The 22,707-nt window shown below is 35.1% G+C and overlaps 1 protein-coding gene across 4 annotated transcripts in view; it reads right to left on the bottom strand.

Annotated features, from left to right (window-relative positions):
• Window positions 1–2,096: 2,096 nt before the first annotated feature.
• The window catches only part of LOC308618661 (uncharacterized protein C9orf85 homolog), a 62,415-nt gene continuing 41,804 nt past the window's right edge, over window positions 2,097–22,707 (bottom strand). For all 4 annotated transcript variants that reach the window (XM_081236825.1, XM_081236826.1, XM_081236827.1 and 1 more), the window contains 2 exons: window positions 3,401–3,514; window positions 2,097–2,905 (listed from right to left, as the gene is read on the bottom strand). In XM_081236825.1, coding sequence (XP_081092951.1) covers window positions 2,758–2,905; window positions 3,401–3,514 — 262 coding nt within the window. In that variant the 3' untranslated portion in view covers window positions 2,097–2,757. The remainder of the gene's footprint in view (window positions 2,906–3,400; window positions 3,515–22,707) is intronic.

Genomic DNA, 22,707 nt, shown 5'->3' with positions numbered 1-22,707 from the left:
TCCCATAGAACTTTTCACCTTCTAACATTCTGCATTCCATATATAAACACATACATATGTTCTTCTGAAGAACATAGGCAAACAACCAAATTGACATCTTCATTACTAATAATTACTTCATTTCCAGTTAATAATTACTAACTCATTACTAATATATATATATATATATATATATATATACACACAAAATCACAGTAGCAATAATAATATCAGTTGTTTAGTGCACTCACAGTTGGCACAGAAAGATTAATTAATTTGTACCAAGTCACACAGCTAGTAACTGGCAGAGCCAGGACTTAGATCCATGCTGAGTTCCAATAAAAATAATTTTTAGATTAGAAAGGATAAGACCTAAAGACATGTAAATGAGCTAAATGTAACAATTAAATTTCAGTCTGTTGAAAAAACAAAACAAAATCTCTCTTAGCACTAAAGAATGAAATGCAGATATTAGTACATGTCACTAGGTGATGCTCTTCATTAAATTTCTCTCCTAGTAAGGTAATCTGAGGAATTATAACTCACTCAGATGGGGAAGAATTTATGCTAGGTCTAATAATTATTAAGTTGGCTCATTACCACAAAAGTTACATAGTTCAGAAAACAAATTTACAAACAAAAAGGTAAGCCACACGAATTTATGGCAGAAAAACTTTCTGTAGACTGTAAACTTAGAGGTTTCTATATCATAAACATGATATCTCTCTCCATTTATTTATTTATTTATATTTTATTTATTTATTTTTTTGCGGTACACGGGCCTCTCACTGTTGTGGTCTCTCCCGTTGCGGAGCACAGGCTCTGGATGCGCAGGCTCAGCAGCCATGGCTCACGGTCCTAGCCGCTCCGTGGCATGTGGGATCTTCCCGGACCAGGGCATGAACCCGGGTCCCCTGCATCGGCAGGCATACTCTCAACCACTGCGCCACCAGGGAAGCCCCTCTCCATTTATTTTTATCTTTTTCCATTTGTCTCCATTTAATTTTAATGTCGTGATAAGATTTTATATTTTTGTCAACAGAGTACTTGAGTGTTTTTAAAATTTACTCCTAGGTAAATAAAATATTTTTGACGCCACTGAAATGTTATCTGTATCTCTACTTTTTTATGCTTAAAATATTTTAAAGTAAATTGACTATACACCCTTTAATATTTCAATATGTATCTCTCAAATAACATTATTACACCTTAACAAAATGATTCCTTAATATCATCTATTACCCAAAAACCAATGGTCAATAAACATTAAAGGGGGCTCAAGCTCATTAGTAATTAGAGAAATACAAATTAATAAGACAAAGACATATGTTGCACACATATCTAACTGACAGAAATTTAAAAGTATGATACCAAGTGTTGGAAAGGATGCAGAGCACAAGAACTCTAATACATTGCTATGGGGAAGGGAGATAACAATCCTTCTGGAAAGACAGCATTACATAGTACATAGTAATACTGAAGATGCATATATACCTGATGCCCTCTACCACTGCTAGACACACCTAACAGAAACTGTAGCAAGAAACAAGACAAATACACCAGGAAACATTTCAATCTTCTTCTATTACATACCTAACAGAAAATGTACCGAGAAATAAGACACTTATACCAAGAAACACTTAGTATTGTTTGTTATAGGAAGATTCTGAAATAACTCAAATGTCCCTCAATATTAGAGAGGAAAAATAAATTGTGGTATGTAAATACAATAGAATAAAACAATAAAATGTAGAATAAAAAATGTAATATTAACAAATTAGAGCTCTTGCAACAACACGGATCAACTTCACAAGTTTCATAATAATGAAATAAGAAGAGATACAAATTAACATGCATAGTATGTCTGTTCATATAAAGTTCGAAACCAATGCCTGCCACTTATTTTCATATGGTTCAGCAAATAAAAAATATATCCATATATCTATTCAAATATAAAGAAAATGTGGCAAAATGTTAACAACTGTGAATCTAAGTGAAGAGCATACAAAGGTTCATTGTATTACACTGCTACTTTTCTTTAGGTTTGAGATTTTTCAAAACAAAAAGAAAAAAAGTTCAAAAATCAGACAAAGCTAACTTATATTGTTTAGGAGTATTTTATTCATGCAGGTGATAAATGTATGATTTTTCTTTATAATTATGTGTTAAACTATACATATAGATTTTATGCATTTTTTCTGTATGTAAATTTTATAAGCAGAAAAAGTTAAAAATAATGTGATAAGATACACAAAAACACTTTCAAAGAAAAACTGCTACATACTTGTTAAAACATTATTATTAAAAAACAATAAACTTTTTGCTTTACAACAAGCAAGCGTAAGCAAGAGGGCTTTTGTTATGTGGGACATTAACCTGAGATCAATCTATCAAAAGGACCTCCTGAGGCTAGCAACATAATAATGTCATCTGACTTTTCCGTGAGATAGTTTCTATACAACCATCAATTCTAAATCTTGCTTAATTTGATACTAGATAGTATATTCTTCTAAATAATTCCCATGAACTGCAATACGATACTCCAATACTCATTTTGGCAGATATACTAGCATATGCTACTTTAAAATGTATTATAAGAAAACTCTGGATGAAAGCTTTATCACTATTCAAATATCATATACAATTCACATTGTCCATGTATTTTCTATAGGTTTTTCCAATGTCCTTACTAGGATTCCACAGTATTTTTTTTTAAACCCTCAAAATCAAAGTTGTTCAGAATTTCATGCTTTCAAACTGTCTTTTAATATAGTTATATCAATCCATCTGATTGTCTTCTTCTGTGTCATCTAAATCAACATCAAAATCTAAATCATCACTTTCTTCATTTCTTCTGCAGCTTCTTCTGTGGCTGGAATGTAGATTATTTTCAACATTTTCTGTCTTTTCTGGTTCTATATTAAACCTAAAAGGTGGAAGAAAAAAACTTTATTTCTCAGGACTTCATTGTTTAACTGTGTAGATTGAAAAGACTTTTACACTACATTTTTTGATTAACAGGAGCCTAATGAAATAAATAAAGAGGAAAAGATCCTTGAAGATTAACTTAACTCAAGAGCCAACCAATTATAATACAGTTGTCAATAAAGTATGATCAAAGAAATTAACACATGATGTCCATTAAAGAAAAGAAGTTATATAATGAGTAATTCTTTTGTAATGTGTAATAAATGTGAACCTCATAAATATTTTAACTTTCTAAAAATGATGTTTCACTTTTATTATAATGATAGAAACATTTAACAATTAATTAAGATGTTCTTCCTGTTGGGTAGAACAACGTCTACATTAGTGTGATATTCTGCATCTTAAGATTCTCAGAGCAACTGAATGTTTCCTTAAAAGAAAATTCACATATTAATTAAAAGAGTAAATCCCAAACATAAAAAGAAATACTCACGGAATAACAACATCTTCTCTCTTTCCACATTTGGCACAAACTTCAAGATCACAGGCACATGGTCTACACATTATGTGATAAGAATCCTTCACTGTCTTTTGTAAACATTTAACACTAAATGTAGAAAAGAAAAGAAAATCTTAATTTTTTACTCATTATCTAAGGTTTATTTAATGAAATAAGGGGGTGTGTGGCTAAGTGTATAGCTGGTAAGACTCAATCTCAGATATTACTCTCACATGTTACTTTAGATTAATTACATAGCATTTCTAGAGAACAGTGTACAGCTCAGAATAATAGTAGACATTTATCTACTTTCTTAAAGCTTTTAAAAAATGTCATCTGCAAATATTAACAGTATTACTTCTTCCTTTTCAATTTGGATTCCTTTTATTTCTTTTCCTTATCTGATTGCTCTGGCTAGGACTTCCAACACTATGTTGAATAAAAGTGGCAACAGTGGGCATCCTTGTATTGTTCCTGATCTTAGAGGGAAAGCTTTCAGTTTTCACCACTGAGTATAATGTTAGCTGTGGACTTATCATATATGGCCTTGATTATGTTGAGACACTTTCTCTCTATACCCACTTTGTTGAGAGTTTTTATCATATCATTGTGTGAAATGCTTTTTCTGCATCTATTGAGATGGTCATATGATTTTTATCCTTCATTTTATTAATGTGCCGTATCATATTGATTGATTTGAGGAAATTGAACCATTCTTGCATGCCTGAGTAAACCCCACCTGATCATGGTGAATGGTCCTTTTGATGTATTGTTGAATTCAGTTTACTAATATTTTGTTGAGGATTTTTGCATCTATGTTCATCAGGGATAATGGCCTGTAATTTTCTTTTCTTGTGGTATCCCTGTCTGGTTTGGTAGCAGAGTAATGCTGGCCTCATAAAATGAGTTTGGAAGCATTCCCTCCTCTTGAAGAGTCTGAGAAGGATTGGTGGTATTAGTTTTTTTTTTTTTTTTCTTTTGGAAGGGTTTGAGAGGGACTGGTATTAGTTCTTCTTTGAATGTTTGGTAGAATTTACCAGTGAACCTGTCTGGTCCTGGACTTTTGTTTGTTGGGAGATTTTTGATTGCTAATTCAATCTCCTTACTAGAAATTGAACTTTCAGATTTTTACTTCTTCATGATTCAGTCTTTGTAGGGTGTATGTTTCTAGGAATTTACCCATTTCTTATAGGTTGGCAAATGTGTTGGCATATAATTGTCCATCATAGTCTCTTAAAATCCTTTGTATTTCTGTGGTATCTGTTGCAATGTCTCCTCTTTCATTTCTGATTTGATTTATTTGAGTTCTTTTTTTTCTTGGTGATTCTAGCTAAAGGTCTGACAATTTTGTTTATCTTTACAAATAACCAGTTCTGAGATTCATTGATCTTGCCTGTTGTCTTTTCAGTTCCTATTTCAATTATTTCCAATCTGATCTTTGTTATTTCCTTCCTTCTACTAACTTTGGAGTTCATCTATTTTTCTAGTTCCTTTAGGAGCAAAGTTAGGTTGTTTAAGATTTTTTTTGTTTCTTGACGTAAGTATTTACTGCTAGGAACTTACCTCTCAGAACTGTTTTGTGGGTTAACATAAAATATATCCTGGAGAATGCTCCATGGACACTTGAGAAGAGTGGGTATTTTGTTGCTTTTGGTTGGAATATTCCATACGTACCCATATAATATTGTTTAAAAGGCCATACTACCAAAAGCAATCTATAGATTCAATTCAGTCCTTATCAAAATTTCAGTGGCATTTTTCACAGAAATAAAACAAACAATCCTAAATTTGTATGGAACCACAAAAGGCCCCAAATAGCAAAGCAGTCTTGAGAAAGAAGAACAAAGGTAGCGGCATCACACTTCCTGATTTCAAACTATATTACAAAGCCACAGTAATCAAAACAGTGTGGTACTGGCATAAAAATAGACACATAGATTGATGGAACAGAATAGAGAGCCCAGAAATAAACCCATTCATATATGGCCAATTAATTTATAAAAAGGAGCCAAGAATATACAATAAGGAAAGAACAGTCTCTTCTATAAATGGCATTGGAAAAACTGGACAGCCACATGCAAAAGAATAGAACTAGATCACTATCTTATACCATGCAAAAAAACTAGACCACTATCTTCTATCATACAAAAAATTAACTCAAAATGGGTTACAGACTTGAATGTAAGACTTAAAACCATAAAACTCCTAGAAGAAAACTGGCAGTAAGCTCTTGACATCAGTCTTGGCAATTTTTTGGAAATCACTTTGGAAATAAAGTCAAAAAATAAAAAACAAGTGGGACTATAACATACTAAAAAGCTTCTTCACAGCAAAGGAAAATGCCAACAAAAGGAAAAGGCAACCTACAGAATGAGAGAAAATATTTGCAAATCATGTATCTGTTAAGGGGTTAATAACTCAAATATACAAAGGACTCATATACCCCAAAGGCAAAAAAAAAAAAAAAAAACTGATTAAAAAATGGGCAAAGAATCTGAATAGACATTTTTCCAGAGAAGACATACAGATGGCCAACAGGTACATAAAAAGATGCTCAGGCTTCCCTGGTGGTGCAGTGGTTGAGAGTCCGCCTGCTGATGCAGGGGACATGGGTTCGTGCCCCAGTCCGGGAAGATCCCACATGCCGCAGAGCGGCTAGGCCCGTGAGCCATGGCTGCTGAGCCTGCGCGTCCGGAGCCTGTGCTCCGCAATGGGAGAGGCCACAACAGTGAGAGACATGCGTACCACAAAAAAAAAAAAAAAAAAAAGCTCAACATCACTAACAATCAGGGAAATTCAAATCTAAACCACAATGAGATATCACTTCACACCTGTCAGAATGGCTATTATCAAAAAGACAAGAAATAACAAGTGTTGGCAAGAATGTGGGAAAAAAGGAAAGTTTATGCACTGTTAGTGGGAATGTAAATCAGTGCAGCCACTATGGGAAACATTATAGAGGTTAATCAAAAAATTAAAAACGGAACTACCATTTGATCCAGCAATTCTACTTCTGGGTATTATTCCAAAGAAAACAAAAACACTAACTTGAAAAGATATATGCATCCCCATGTTCACTGCAGCATTATTTGCAACGGAAAAGAAATGGAAACAACCCAAGTGTCCATTGATGGATGAATAAAGAAAATGTAATATATACACACACACACACACACACACACACACACAATGGAATATTATTCAGTCTTTAAAAAAGAAGGGAATCTTGCCATTTGTGACAACATGGATGGACCCTGAGGGCATTATGCTAGGGAAATAAGTCAGACAGAAAAAGGCAAATTCCATATAATCTCACTTATATGTAAAATCTTGAATGAATGAGTGAATGAATAAATAAATAAATAAAATACCTAGCTCATGGATACAGAGAACAGATTGGTGGTTGTCAAAGGCAAGGGGTAGGGGGTGGGCAAAATGGGTGAAGGAGGTCAAAAGGTACAAACTTTGAGTAATAAAATAAATAAGTCATCAGGATGTAATGTACATCATGGTAACTATGGTTAATAATTCTGTATTGCATATTTGAAAGTTGCTAAGAAAGTAAATCTTAAAAGCTCTCATCACAAGAAAAAAATTTTGTGACTATGTATGGTGACACGTGTTAACTAGACTTATTGTGGTGATCATTTTGCAATGTATACAAATATCAAATTATTATGTTGTATACTTGAAACTAACATAATGTTATATGTCAATTATATCTCAATTTTCAAAAAATTTTTGTGCATCAAAGGACATTATCAAGAAAATGAAAACAAAACCCTGCTGAATGGGAGAAAATACTTGGAAATCATATCTGATAAGGAACTGGCATCTAGAATATACTAAAAACTCCTATAACTCAATAATAAAAAGACAAATAACACAATTACAAATAAAAAAAGAATCTGAATGGACATTTTCCCAAAAAAGATATACAAATGGCCAATAAGCACATGAAAAGATTCTCAACATCTTTAGTCATCAGGGAAATGCAAATCAAAACCACAATAAGGAACCACCATATACTGACTAGAATGACTAGTATCAAAAAGAAGGGCAATAACAAGTGTTGGTAAGGATGTGGAGAAACTGGAATCCTCATATTGCTGGTGGGAAGTAACAAGGTACGGTCACTTTTGAAAACAATTTGGCAGTTCCTCAAAAGGTTATAAATATAGAAGTATCACCTAACCCAGAAACTCTACTTCTAGATACATACCCAACAGAATTGAAAACACAAATGCACACAAAAACTTGTACATCAATGTTCACAGCAGCATTATTTGAAACAGCCAAAAAAGTAGGAATAATCCAAATGTCCATCAATTGATGAATGGGTAAATAAGAATATATATCCATACAATGGAGCATTACTTATTAATAAAAAAGAATTAAGCACTGATAAATGTTACAACGTGCTTGAAAAAAATATGTTAAGTGAAAGAAGGCAGTCATAGAAGACTACATATTATATGATTCTGTTTATATGAAATGTCCAAAATAGGTAAATCTATAGAAAGAGAAAGCAAGGGATGGGGAATGTTTGGGGGAGAAATGGAGATTGACTCCTAATGGGTATGAGGTTTCTTTCTGAGATGATGAAAATGTTCAAAATTTGATATGTTTGCAAAACTCTGTGATATATAACACAAAAAGCTGCTAAACTGTACACTTCAAATGGATGAACAGTATAGTATGTGAATCTTAATAAAGATATTTTTAAAAAGCCAAATAGAAATATATTAGAAATAAGAAAAACATGGAGTGAAAGATACAAGAAATCCACTTTAAACATAAACAGGCATACCTCATTTTATTGTACTTTACAGATATTGCTTTTTTTTTTCTTTTTTAAACAAGTTGAAGGTTTGTGGCAACCCTGTGTTGAGCAAGTCTATTGTTGTCATTTTTTCCAACAACATTTGCTCACTTTGTGCCTCTGTGTCACATTTTGGATATTCTTGCAATATTTCAATTTTTAAAATTATTATTATATTTGTTGCAGTTATATGTGATGAGTAATCTTTGATGTTACTATCGCAAAAAGATTACGACTTGCTGAAGGCTCAGATGATGGTTCGCATTTTCTAGCAGTATTTTTAAAATAAGGTATATACATTGATTTTTTAAAACATAATGCTATTGCATACTTAATAGACTACAATATAGTGTAAGCATAGGTTCTACATGCACTGGGAAACCAAAAAATTCATGTGACTCACTTTACTGCAGTGTTTGCTTTACTGAGGTGCCCTGGAATCAAACCCACAGTATCTCTGAGATATGCCTGTAGAGAGTTAAAAGGAGAAGGGCAGGAAAAAAAAACAAATGCAAACACTAATCAGAAGAAAGCTACATTATTATTGAAATAGACTTCAAAGCAAAGAAAACTGTCAGGTTTAAGAAAGGATATTATATGACAATGAAGGAATCAATTTTCCAAAAGCATGAAATAATCCTAAATATTTATGCACCAAAAAACAGTGTGTTGAAATAAATGATGCAAAAGCATTGAACTAAAAAGAGAAATAGACCAATCCACAATTACAACTGGGGACTTCAACACTTCTCTCTCTGTAAGTGAAGCAACAAGCAGACAAAAATCAGTAAAGATACAGAAGACCTGATTGACAGAAACCTATCAATCAAACTGACATTTACAGAACACTCCACCCAACAAGAGCAATATATTCTCTTCAAGCACACATGGAACAGAATCTAATATAAACTATATTCTGAGCTATAAAACCAACCTTAACAAATTAAAAACAAAAGCCTAAAATTTATATAAAGTATGTTCTCTTACCACAATGAAATTAACCAGAAATCAGAAACAGAAAAACATCTGGAGAATGCCCAAATATACAAAAATTAAACAAAACAATTCTAAATAACCTACAGGTTAAAGAGGAAGTCACAAAGGCCATTAGAATACTTCGATTGAATGATAATGAAAACACAGCACCAAAATTTATGGAATGGAGCTAAAGATGTTCTTGGGAAATTTATATAATTAAATGCTTATATTAAGCAAAAAGAACTATCTAAACCTCCATCTTAAGAAAGAAGAAAAAGAAGAGTAAATTAAACTCAAAGTAAACAAAAGGGAGGAAGCAATATCAATGTGAACAGAAATCGATGAAATTGAAAAACAGAAAAAGAGAAAACCAATAAAATCCAAAGCAGGCTCTTTGCAAAGATTAATATAATTCATAAACATATAGCCAGACTGATCAAGATAAAAAAAGAGAGACCACAAATAATCAATTTCAGGAAGGAAAGAGGGAACAATACTAGAGATGCAACAGATATTAAAGAATAATAAGAAAAATACACTAAAAACTCTATGCCTATAAATCCAACCACTTCATTAAAATGGACAAATTTCTGGAAAGACACAGTATAAAAACATGCTTAAGATGAAATAGATAATCTAAAAACTCCTCTACCCATTAAAGAAAAATTTAGTTATGGTTAAAAACTCTCCAGACAAGTAAAACTCCAGGCCCAAATGGCTTTAGAATTGGTGAATTCTACCAAACATTTAAGAGATAATACTAATTTTACACAAATCTTTCCAGAAAATAAAATAGAAAGAAACAGTTCCCAACTCATTTGATGAGGCCCTAACATCAAGAAAAAAAAAAAGACAAAATTACAAACGAGTATTGGTAATGAACACATGCAAGAAAATGTAACAAAATGTTAGCAAATCAAATCTAGCAATATGTAAAAGGTTACACATCATGATCAAGTGGGGTTTATCTAGGGACATGAAAGGCTGATTCAATATTAAAATCAATAAATGTAACTATCAAATCAATGTTCTAAGGAAGAAAAACCATATGATCATCTAGATGCAGAAATAGTTATTTGACAAAATTTAACATCTATTCATGAAATAAGCTCTCAGCAAACTATGAATTGAAAGAAAGTTCCTCAACCCAGTAAAATGCATCTAAAAAGAATCTACAGCTAATACCATACTTAATGATAAAAGACTGTGTATGTCCCCCATAAGATCAGGAACAGGGTAAGAATATCTGACCCCATCACTCTTTTTCAAAAACATACTGGAGGCCCTAGGCATTACAATAAAGGCAAACTAGAAATAAAAGTCATACAGACTGGAAAGCAAGAAATAAAACTGTCTTCATTTTTTATCTTTTTATTTTTTCCCCCCACCGCACGGCTTGCAGGATCTTAGCTCTGTGACCATGGCAATGAAAGCGCCAAGTCCTAACCACTGGACCGCCAGGGAATTCCCATGTCTTCATTTTTTTAAAAATTCATTGTTGGGCTTCCCTGGTGGTACACTGGTTGAGAGTCCGCCTGCCGATGCAGGGAACACGGGTTCATGCCCCGGTCCAGGAGGATCCCACATACCGTGGAGCGGCTGGGCCTGTGAGCCATGGCCACTGAGCCTGCATGTCCGGAGCCTGTGCTCCACAACGGGAGAGGCCACAACAGTAAGACGCCAGCATACCGCCAAAAAAAAAAAAAAATTCATTGTCTATGTAGAAAATATCACAGAATATACAAAAAAACTGGTAGAAATAAAATTGGGGCTCGGCTGCATGTTCGTGCACTGTGCACCCTCCAGCCACTACACGCTGCTCTTCTCCATGGCAACGCTGTGGACCTGGGCCAGATGTGCAGCTTCTACATCGGCCTCGGCTCACGCATCAACTGCAACATCTTCTCCTGCGACTACTCGGGCTATGGCATCAGCTCGGGCAAGCCCTCCAAGAAGAACCTCTACACCGACATCGATGCCATGTGGCACGCACTGTGCACCGGAAGTGAGAAGAACTACAATCCTGCAGCCTGTGGAACAAAAACCACATTCACAGAAAGATAGACAAGATGAAAAGGCAGAGGGCTATGTACCAGATGAAGAAACAAGATAAAACCCCAGAAAAACAACTAAACGAAGTGGAGATAGGCAACCTTCCAGAAAAGGAATTCAGAATAATGAGAGTGAAGGTGATCAAGGACCTAGGAAAAAGAATGGAGGCAAAGATCGAGAAGATGTAAGAAATGTTTAACAAACACCTAGAAGGATTAAAGAACAAACAGAGATGAACAACACAATAACTGAAATGAAAAATACACTAGAAGGAATCAATAGGCAGAAGAACGGATAAGTGACCTGGAAGACAGAACGGTGGAATTCACTGTTACAGAACAGAATAAAGAAAAAAGAATGAAAAGAAATGAAGACAGACTAAGAGACCTCTGGGACAACATTAAACGCAAAAACATTCGCATAATAGGGGTCCCAGAAGGAGAGGAGAGAGAAAGGACCCGAGAAAATATTTGAAGAGATTATACTCGAAAACTTCCTTAACATGGGAAATGAAATAGCCACCCAAGTCCAGGAAGCACAGAGAGTCCCAGGCAGGATAACCCAAGAAGAAACACACCAAGACACATAGTAATCAAATTGGCAAAAATTAAAGACAAAGAAAAATTATTGAAAGCAGCAAGGGAAAAATGACAAATAACATACAAGGGAACTCCCATAAGGTTAATAGCTGATTTTTCAGCAGAAATGCTACAAGCCAGAAGGGAGTGATATGACATATTTAAAGTGATGAAAGGGAAGAAACTAAAACCAAGATTACTCTACCCAGCAAGGATCTCATTCAGACTCAACGGAGAAATCAAAAGCTTTACAGACAAGCAAATGCTAAAAGAATTCAGCACCACCAAACCAGCTCTACAACAAATGTTAAAGGAACTTCTCTAAGTGGGAAACACAAGAGAAGAAAAGGACCTACAAAAACAAACCTAAAACAATTAAGAAAATGGTAATAGGAACATACATATCAGTAATTACCTTAAACGTGAATGGATTAAATGCTCCAACCAAGAGACACAGGCTCACTGAATGGATACAAAAACTAGACCCATATATATGCTGTCTACAAGAAACCCACTTCTGAACTAGGGACACATACAGACTGAAAGTGAGGGGATGGAAAAAGATATTCATGCAAATGGAAATCAAAAGAAAGCTGGAGCAGCAATATTCATATCAGATGAAATAGACTTTAAAATAAAGAATGCTACAAGAGACAAGGAAGGACACTGCGTAATGATCAAGGGATCAATCTAAGAAGAAACATAACAAGTATAAATATACATGCACCCAATATAGGAGCTCCTCAATACATAAGGCAACTGCTAACCGCTATAAAAGAGGAAATTGACAGTGACACAATAATGGTGGGGGACTTTAACACCTCACTTACACCAATGGACAGATCATCCAAACAGAAAATTAATAAGGAAACACAAGCTTTAAATGACACAGTAGACAAGATAGATTTAATTGACATTTATAGGACATTCCATACAAAAACAGCAGATTACACTTTCTTCTCAAGTGCGCACAGAACATTCTCCAGGATAGATCACATCTTGGGTCACAAATCAAGCCTCTGTAAATTTAAGAAAATTGAAATCATATCAAGCATCTTTTCTGACCACAATGCTATGAGATAAGAAATCAGTTACAGGGGAAAAAACGTAAAAAGAACAAACACATAGAGGCTAAACAATACGTTACTAAATAACCAAGAGATCACTGAAGAAATCAAAGAAGGCATCAAAAAATACTTAGAGACAAATGACAATGAAAACACAACGATCCAAAACCTATGGGATGCAACAAAAGCAGTACTAAGAGGGAAGTTTAGAGCAATTCAATCCTTCCTCAAAAAACAACAAACATCTCAAATAAACAATCTAACCTTGCACCTAAAGGAACTAGAGAAAGAAGAACAAACAAAACCCAAAGTTAGTAGAGGAAGGAAATCATAAAGATCAGAGCAGAAATACATGAAACAGAAACAAAGAAAACAATAGCAAAGATCAATAAAACTAAAAGCTGGTTCTTTGAGAAGATAAACAAAACTGATAAACCATTAGCCAGACTCATCAAGAAAAAGAGGGAGAGGACTCAAATCAATAAAATTAGAAATGAAAAAGGAGAAGTTACAACAGACACTGCAGAAATACAAAGCACCCTAAGAGACTACTAAAAGCAACTCTATGCCAATAAAATGGACAACCTGGAAGAAATGGACAAATTCTTAGAAAGGTATAACCTTCCAAGACTGAACCAGGAAGAAACAGAAAATATGAACAGTCCAATCACAAGTAATGAAATTGAAACTGTGATTAAAAATCTTCCAACAAACAAAAGCCCAGGACCAGATGGCTTCACAGGTGAATTCTATCAACCATTTAGAGAAGAGCTAACACCCACCCTTCTCAAACTCTTCCAAAATATTGCAGAGGAAGGAACACTCCAAAACTCATTGTATGAGGCCAACATCACCCTCATACCAAAACCAGAAAAAGATACTACAAAAAAAGAAAATTACAGACCAATATCACTCACGAATATAGATGCAAAGATCCTCAACAAAATACTAGTAAACAGAATTCAACCACACATTAAAAAGATCATACACCATGATCAAGTGGGATTTATCCCAGGGATGCAAGGATTCTTCAGTATACGCAAGTCAATCAATGTGATACACCATATTAACAAATTGCAGAAGAAAAACCATAGGATCATCTGAATAGATGCAGACAAAGCTTTTGACAAAATTTAACACCAATTTATGATAACAACCCTTCAGAAAGTAGGCATAGAGGGAACTTACCTCAACATAATATAGGCCATATATGACAAACCCACAGCCAACATCGTCCTCAATGGTGAAAAACTGAAACCATTTCCTTTAACATCAGGAACAAGACAAGGTTACTCTCACCACTGTTATTCAACATAGTTTTGGAACTTTTAGCCACAGCAATCAGGGAAGAAAAAGAAATAAAAGGAATCCAAACTGGAAAAGAAGAAGTAAATCTGTCACTGTTTGCAGGTGACATGATACTGTACATAGAGAATCCTAAAGATGCTACCAGAAAACTACTAGAGCTAATCAATGAATTTGGTAAAGTCAAAGGACACAAAATTAATGCACAGAAATCTCTCGCATTCCTATACACTACTGATGAAAAATCTGAAAGAGAAATTAAGGAAACACTCCCATTTACCACTGCAACAAAAACAATAAAATACCTAGGAATAAGTCTACCTAAGGAGACAAAAGACCTGTATGCAGAAAACTATAAGACACTGGTGAAAGAAATTAAAGATGATACAAACAGATGGAGAGATATACCATGTTGTTGGATTGCAAGAATCAATATTGTGAAAATGACTATACTACCCAAAGCCATCTACAGATTCAGTGCAATCCCTATCAAATTACCAATGGCATTTTTTACAGAACTAGAACAAAAAATCTTAAAATTTGTATGGAGACACAAAAGACCCCAAACAGCCAAAGCAGTCTTGAGGGAAAAAAACGGAGCAGGAGGAATCAGACTCCCTGACTTCAGACTATACTAGAAAGCTACAGTAATCAAGACAATATGGTACTGGCACAAAAACAGAAATAGATCAATGGAACAGGATAGAAAGCCCAGAGATAAACCCATGCACCTATGGTCAACTAATCTATGACAAAGGAGGCAAGGATATACAATGGAGAAAAGACAGTCTCTTCAATAAGTGGTGCTGGGAAAACTGGACAGCTATATGTAAAATAATGAAATTAGAACACTCCCTAACACCATACACAAAAATAGACTCAAAATGAATTAGAGACCTAAATGTAAGACCAGACACTATAAAACTCTTACAGGAAAACATAGAAAGAACACTCTTTGACATAAATCACAGCAAGATCTTTTTTCATCCACCTCCTAGAGTAATGGAAATAAAGAGCAAAAAATAAACAAATGGGGCCTAATGAAACTTAAAAGTTTTTGCAAAGCAAAGGAAACTACAAACAAGACAAAAAGACAACCCTCAGAATGGGAGAAAATATTTGCAAATGAATCAATGGACAAAGCATTAATCTCCAAAATATATAAACAGCTCATACAGCTCAATATTAAAAAAACAAACAACCCAATCCAAAAATGGGCAGAAGACCTAAATAGACATTTCTCCAAAGAAGATATACAGAATGCCAACAAACACATGAAAGAATGCTCAACATCATTAATCATTAGAGAAATGCAAATCAAAACTACAATGAGGTATCACCTCACACCAGTCAGAATGGGCATCATCAGAAAATCTACAAACAACAAATGCTGGAGACGGTGTGGAGAAAAGGGAATCCTCTTGCACTGTTGGTGGGAATGTAAATTAATATAGCCACTATGGAGAACAGTATGGAGGTTCCTTAAAAAAATAAAAATAGAATTACCATATGACCCAGCAATCCCACTACTGGGCATATACCCAGAGAAAACCATAATTTAAAAAGACACATGCACCCCAATGTTCGTCGCAGCACTCTTTACAATAGCCAGGACATGGAAGCAACCTAAATGCCCATCAACAGATGAATGGATAAAGAAGATGTGGTACATATATACAATGGAATATTACTCAGCCATAAAAAGGAACGAAATTGGGTCATTTGTAGAGACGTGGATGGATCTAGAGACTGTCATACAGAGTGAAGTAAGTCAGAAAGAGAAAAACAAATATCATATATTAACGCATATATGTGGAACCTAGAAACATGCTACAGATGAACTGGTTTGCAGGGCAGAAATTGAGACACAGATGTAGAGAACAAACGTATGGACACCAAGGGGGGATAGTGGCAGGGGGGTGGTGGTGGGATGAATTGGGAGATTGGGATTGACATATATACACTAATATGTATAAAATGGATAACTAATAAGAACCTGCTGTATAAAAAAATTAATTAATTAAAAAAATAAAAATAAAATTGACAAGCTGATTCTAAAAGTTATAAGAAAAAGCAAAGTAAATATATTAGCCAAAACAATTTTGAAAAAGAAAAACAAGGTTGGAAGACTTTCTTAAGACTGGATTTCAAGACTTATCTTAAAGCTGTAGTAATCAAGGAAGGCAGTGAAAGATACATACATACATCAACGGGACAGAATAGACTCTTACACATAAATCAACTGATTTTCAACACAGTACACAAAGGGAATTCAATGGAGAAAGTACAGACTTTTCAACAAATAACCATGGAACAGTTGGATATCCATAAAATTAACAGGAAATGGATCATAAACCCAATATAAAACCAAGAATTACATAACTTCTAGAGGAAAACAAAGGAAAAAATATTTGTAACCCTAGGCAAAGATTTCTTAACTACAACAAAACCATCGTCAATAAATCCTGATAAATTAAACAGATCTTCACCATACATTCACACAAAACTCTGTACATGAAATGTTTATGGCAGCATAGTTCACAATCACCAAAAACTAGCAAACCTAAATGTGTATCAACCGGTGAATGGATGAACAGTCAGTGATACATCCTGATTGAATACTACTCAGCAATAAAACAGCCTAACCACTGATGCACACAACAGTGCAGATGAATCTCAAATCCACTATGTTAAGTTAAAGAAGTCAGCCTCAAAAGACCATATACTGTGTGACTCCATAAATATGACATTCTGCAATAAGGTAAAAGTATAGGGAAAGAAAACAGATCAGTGTTTGCCTCGGACTGGGAGTGAGGTAGGAGGAAGTACCAAGTGGCATAAAGGAATGTCTGTGGGTAATAGAACTGTCCTATATCTTAATTGTGGTGTTTGTCTCACAACTGTATTCATTTGTCAAAACTTATAAAAACTGTTGTTAAAAACAAAACAACAGGGCTTCCCTGGTGGCGCAGTGGTTGAGAGTCCGCCTGCCGATGCAGCGGACGTGGGTTCGTGCCCCGATCCGTGACGATCCCACATGCCGCAGAGTGGCTGGGCCCGTGAGCCATGGCCGCTGAGCCTGCGCGTCCGGAGCCTGTGCTCCGCAACGGGAGAGGCCACAGCAGTGAGGGGTCCGCGTACCGCAAAAAAAAAAAAAAAAAAAAAAAACAGCCCCCAAAATAGAGTCACTTAAGCTAAGCCCTAAATCACCAAATTGAGACAATTTCAGTTTTGGCTTTCCCAGAAATGGAATTTTAAACCAATCAGGACTCATCTAATCAGCACAAGCTAAGTACTCTGCCTGATAGGCCCTTGCCACCCCCTAAAGGAAAGTGACCTTGCAGTAACCAACCTGCTTTTTTGTATAGTGTGACTTTCTTGTTCCCACACCCTTCTGCCTACAAAAGTCTTTCATTTTCTACAGTTCCTCAGAGCTCCTTTCCATCTGCTAAGTTGGATAAAGTCAATAAGATCTCTAAAATTCACTCAGTTGAATTTTGTTTTTTTAACACTGTACACTACAAAGGGTACATTTTACTGCATGTAAGAGACTTGACTAGGAAAAATGAATCAGAATTTTTTTTAAAACTTCACAATCGAAATGAAAATACTTATGAAAATTTTTTGTTAAATAATTTGGTATGTTTTGTGTTTTGACTTTCCAAAAAGCTTTACTTAATTACTTTGCAATAAAAATTACATTAACGTTTTATGCCATTAGAATACACACAAAATTCTAATAATACAAATGGACTAAGAAAAATTTCAGTGTTTTTTGGCCTCAATTTCTTTTTTTAAATAATTTTAAAGAAAGTCTGTTTTGGTTAGGTTCCTCTGAGGCTTCAAAGAAATTCATTGCTATGTATGTTGTTTTATAACAGGGACTCCTGGGGTAAACTAATCCTTAAGTATTCAAATTGCTAATTCGGGGATAAAACTGTATTTGTAGAACTGTTAATGTTAAAATTTACATGTAAAATAGGCTCAAAAATGGGATATCCTGTTTTGGAACGTATAGTTAAAAGATACCAGATTCGACATTTTCTAGCACATCTATTCCTCAAAACAGTGACTTTTATCACTGGCTCAAACACCTGCATAGCTTATTAAAATGCAGATCTCTGGCCTCCACCCATTATTTACATAATCAGAATCTTGGGGATGGGTTCCAATAATCTGTCTGTTAACAAACTCTTCAAGAAATTCTTAAGCATATTACCACTTGAGAACTCTTGACCAGATCAAAGTACTACTGCCTAGATAGGGGGGTCTTCCAATATCCTTCAATGTGGTTGAGAAGAGAAGGAATTTTTTTGCTGAAAGCAATTATGCTCTTTTCCAATTTAAATCCACTCAGAAAAACAGGTTGCATTAGGCTAGTAGCTCTGAGTATAAATATACCTATCTTATAAGGAGATACACACACATACACATTTTTCAAATGACACGTTTCCTTTTTATAAACGTGAAATGTTTGTGAAAAGGTAAATTATATACATTTTTAGACGTTTACAACCTTCCAGTTTCTCTGTCACAGAAGTGAGATCTTTGTGTGCCTTCAATTTCAAATCTCTTAACCTAGGCTTTATGTCTTCATGGGGAGTACAGTGAGAGAAGACCTGAAAGTAATTGAGTTTCAGCCTCTTTTTTTCACCTAAATACATCACATTCGTCTAGCCAAAGAATCTTGATCTTAAGCATGAAATGGTTTAGACATTATTTTAATGATAAGAGATATACATTCCAAGTTGTAATAAAACTTGTGCAGTATCTTGAAACATCTTTAAAAACAGCTGTAAATTATTTAATCACCCCTGAGTATTTTTTTCTTGCAAAATGTGTAGTAAGGAAAAACTTGAAATTCACCTAAATATAAATTTTACCTAATTTCCCCTGAAAATAGCTACATTTTGAATATTTTGTGAGTTCATTACCAAGCGAACTCCAGAGATGTTACAATAATGGTGATTTTGCCTTCTTTTCATTGCTCCATGAAATACAATTCCCAGAAATAATCAATCTTGACCATGCATATACCACAACTAATCATTTTAGTGGAAACTGTGCTCAAAAAAAAGCACAGGTTACTCCTATGAACTATGTTTACTAACAAAGGAGACAGTAATACACTTTTTAAAAATGTTATTTACTTTTTTATAATGAAAAACACAAAAGGAAAAAAAAGTAATTAAAAGCTAAAAAATGTTCACTACCTATTTAAGGATAAAAATCAGAGACAAAATTTGATTTTGAGGACCACTGTAAATACTAGAAAATATTATGTATTTTGAAAATAGCACTGATTTGGGAAGCAAGAGACTTAGATCTAGCCCAACTTTGACATATCCTTGCCACATAATCATTGAAAGTCACTTTAACTTCTTTGAGTCTCATTCTTTACAATGGATACTAAAAGTGCTGGCAACTTAGCATGAACAAAGACAGCAGCACCAAATTGTACTAGTAATCACTGTATTTGTCACCTCCACAAATTCATAGCTAAATAACAAAAATGAAAAACCCACAGAGTTTCTAATGACATTCTTGTAGTAGTAACACATTTTCTATTGTATAATAAAACATAGCAACATTTGGAAGATCTGTGTAATTCAATGAACTAATATTTTCCAAATGAGCAAAATGCATGATGTTACAAAGCATGCATGAGTGAAAGATCCATTCAATTGCAAGACAGACCAATGGATTTTAGTATAACAAAGTGTTCTCCGATGTGGTTTCAGATTCTATACCATAACAAACCTTTAGGAAATTACCCTTCTGAGATCTGGTATGGTATCAAAGATGAATTTCTGCAATTATCTGGAAAAGGTTATTAAAATTCATTCATGGGCTTCCCTGGTGGCGCAGTGGTTGAGAGTCCGCTTGCCGATGCAGGGGACACGGGTTTGTGCCCCAGTCCGGGAAGATCCCACATGCCGCGGAGCGGCTGGGCCCGTGAGCCATGGCCGCTGAGCCTGCACGTCCAGAGCCTGTGCTCCGCAACGGGAGAGGCCACAACAGTGAGAGGCTCGCGTACGATTAAAAAAAAAAAAAAAAAATTTTACTCATACTCTTTTTGAAATGTACTGTTTCCTTTTCCTTCTACTAGTCAGACACTAATGAAATTCATAGAAACATAAAACAATGCCACTTGTCTCACTAATATTTTTGTTTCAAAAGTTATTTTTTCATAAAAAGTTATTAACACTTAATGGGCATGTTGCTTACATTCATATTGTTTATTAAATAATTATTTTAAAAATGTCTCAGTTTTCATATCTAATACAATAAATATCATTATATCTAATAAATATCATTAGATATAACCCATAAAAGCCAATATAAACCAAGCTATCGGGGATTCCCTTGTGGCGCAGTGGTTAAGAATCCGCCTGCCAATGCAGGGGAGACGGGTTCGATCCCTGGTCTGGGAAGATCCCACATGTTGCGGAGCAACTAAGCCCACGCACTACAACTACTGAGCCTGCACTCTACAGCCCGCGAGCCACAACTACTGAAGCCCGCCCACCTAGAGCCCGTGCTCTGCAACAAGAGAAGCCACCGCAATGAGAAGCCTGCGCACCGCAACGAAGACTAGCCTCTGCTCACCACAACTAGAGAAAGCCCGCGCGCAGCAACGAAGACCCTACACAGCCAAAAATAAACAAATAATTAATTTTTAAAAAACAACAAAAAAGCTATCTAAGGTCCTCAGTAATTTTTTTTTTTTTTTCGGTACGCGGGCCTCTCACTGTTGTGGCCTCTCCCGTTGCAAAGCACAGGCTCCAGACGTGCAGGCTCAGCGGCCATGGCTCACGGGCCTAGCCGCTCCGCGGCATGTGGGATCCTCCCGGACCGGGGCACGAACCCATGTCCCCTGCATCGGCAGGCAGACTCTCAACCACTGCGCCACCAGGCAAGCCTCTCAGTAATTTTTAACAGTATAAAGAGGTCCTGAGAACAAAAGCTCTGAGAAGTACTGATCTGGACAATAAATACCAATGGGAAAAGAACTGATCTGATATTTTTAGTAACTTCTAGAAGTAAAAGACTCATTTTACTCTGCCACAACTTTTCTGGTACTGCCTTCATTTCCTGGTTATATTATTACACTTTAACCTTTATCATAGTTCAGCTCCACTTGTAATATTCTCACAGGTGACAGCTAGGTGCTTTTGTAAACAGTGAGCTGTGATACTCCACCCTTGGTGTACAAATAACAGAAACTCACATTGACAGAGTTCTATAAAGTGACATTTCCTACAGTGGCTCCAAGTAACCTGTGCTAACACAGAAAGATCCAGAAACCATACTAAGGGATTATATCATATGCTACTTAGGAAATGTTTTTAAGGAAACAATGTCCCCAAATTCCAAGAACTTTGAGTAGAAGTTCAATTCACTTCCCTGTGTCCCTAAATGATGTATCTGAAAATAAGTGGAGAGATTTTACCTCTTCTTATTGCAGTAGATTTGATTAGAATACTTCTTAAAAGATTACAAAATATTCACCTTTGACCAAGAGTAGTTTAGAAAAAAAAAAGAGGAAATGGAAACTACTGCTTAAAACTATTACTTGGAGCAGGTAATTTAAAATCAAAGCTTGCTTTATCAATCAATATTAATGTCAAAAAGTAGGCTTTATGCACAGGTGCACAAGTGATGACAGTAATGAAAACTCTCCACTTTTACCTTTAAGTATTAAAGACCAAAGTTCTGGGCAAGAATAAAGTCAGGGTTTACAGTCACTGATACTATAATATGATGCAGAGTGGCCTGTGACTAAAACTCCACTCTAGGACATTTTAATACTCCTGGAATGTGGTGACGTGACTCTCATATCACTGATTAACCATCAGAGCCTCAAACTATTCTAAGAAATGCTGGAGTTGAAGAGCTAAAACAAAGAGGCCAAACTGACACTCACTGTCTTTCTCTCATATATAGTTTATTGTCACACACTGGTATACATGGAAGGACTGATCATACTGTAGTATATAACAATGTTTACTTTTGTTTGATAAAAGATCAAAAAAAATTAGTGATCAATACACTTTTTTTAAGGCTAGAAATCTAACCGCTAAACCAAAATTCTGTCTTGTTTTCTCTTTGTTAAATGTATACTCAAAGCAGATCTTTTTGACAAGGAACATTGATTAATGTTTATGAATCACCAAGATTATGTAACAAGAGGAAAGAAAAAATAAGAGCAAATGAATGAACAAATGACAACTTACGTAGAACCCAAAGACAAGACATATAGAGACAGTTTGAGAGTACCTGCATTGTCCATCAAAGAGAACAGGGGATTCTTGTTCATTTTCCCTCCATTCCCTGGTGCCTTCCTCATAGGGTCTCCTGTAAACATTGTTTACAGCACTCTACTACGTTTTCTAGATCTGTCTTTCCTATTTTCATCTTATTATTCCTCTGCAGTCTTAACTTGTGCCCTTTGGGTCTCTGTCTCCTTTTACTTACAACTAGCACTTATTGCGACCT

The sequence above is a fragment of the Mesoplodon bidens genome, assembly GCF_964165515.1.
Source record: "Mesoplodon bidens genome assembly, chromosome: 6".
Lineage (NCBI taxonomy): Eukaryota > Metazoa > Chordata > Mammalia > Artiodactyla > Ziphiidae > Mesoplodon > Mesoplodon bidens.
This window is presented reverse-complemented; position numbering and strand designations above follow the sequence as displayed.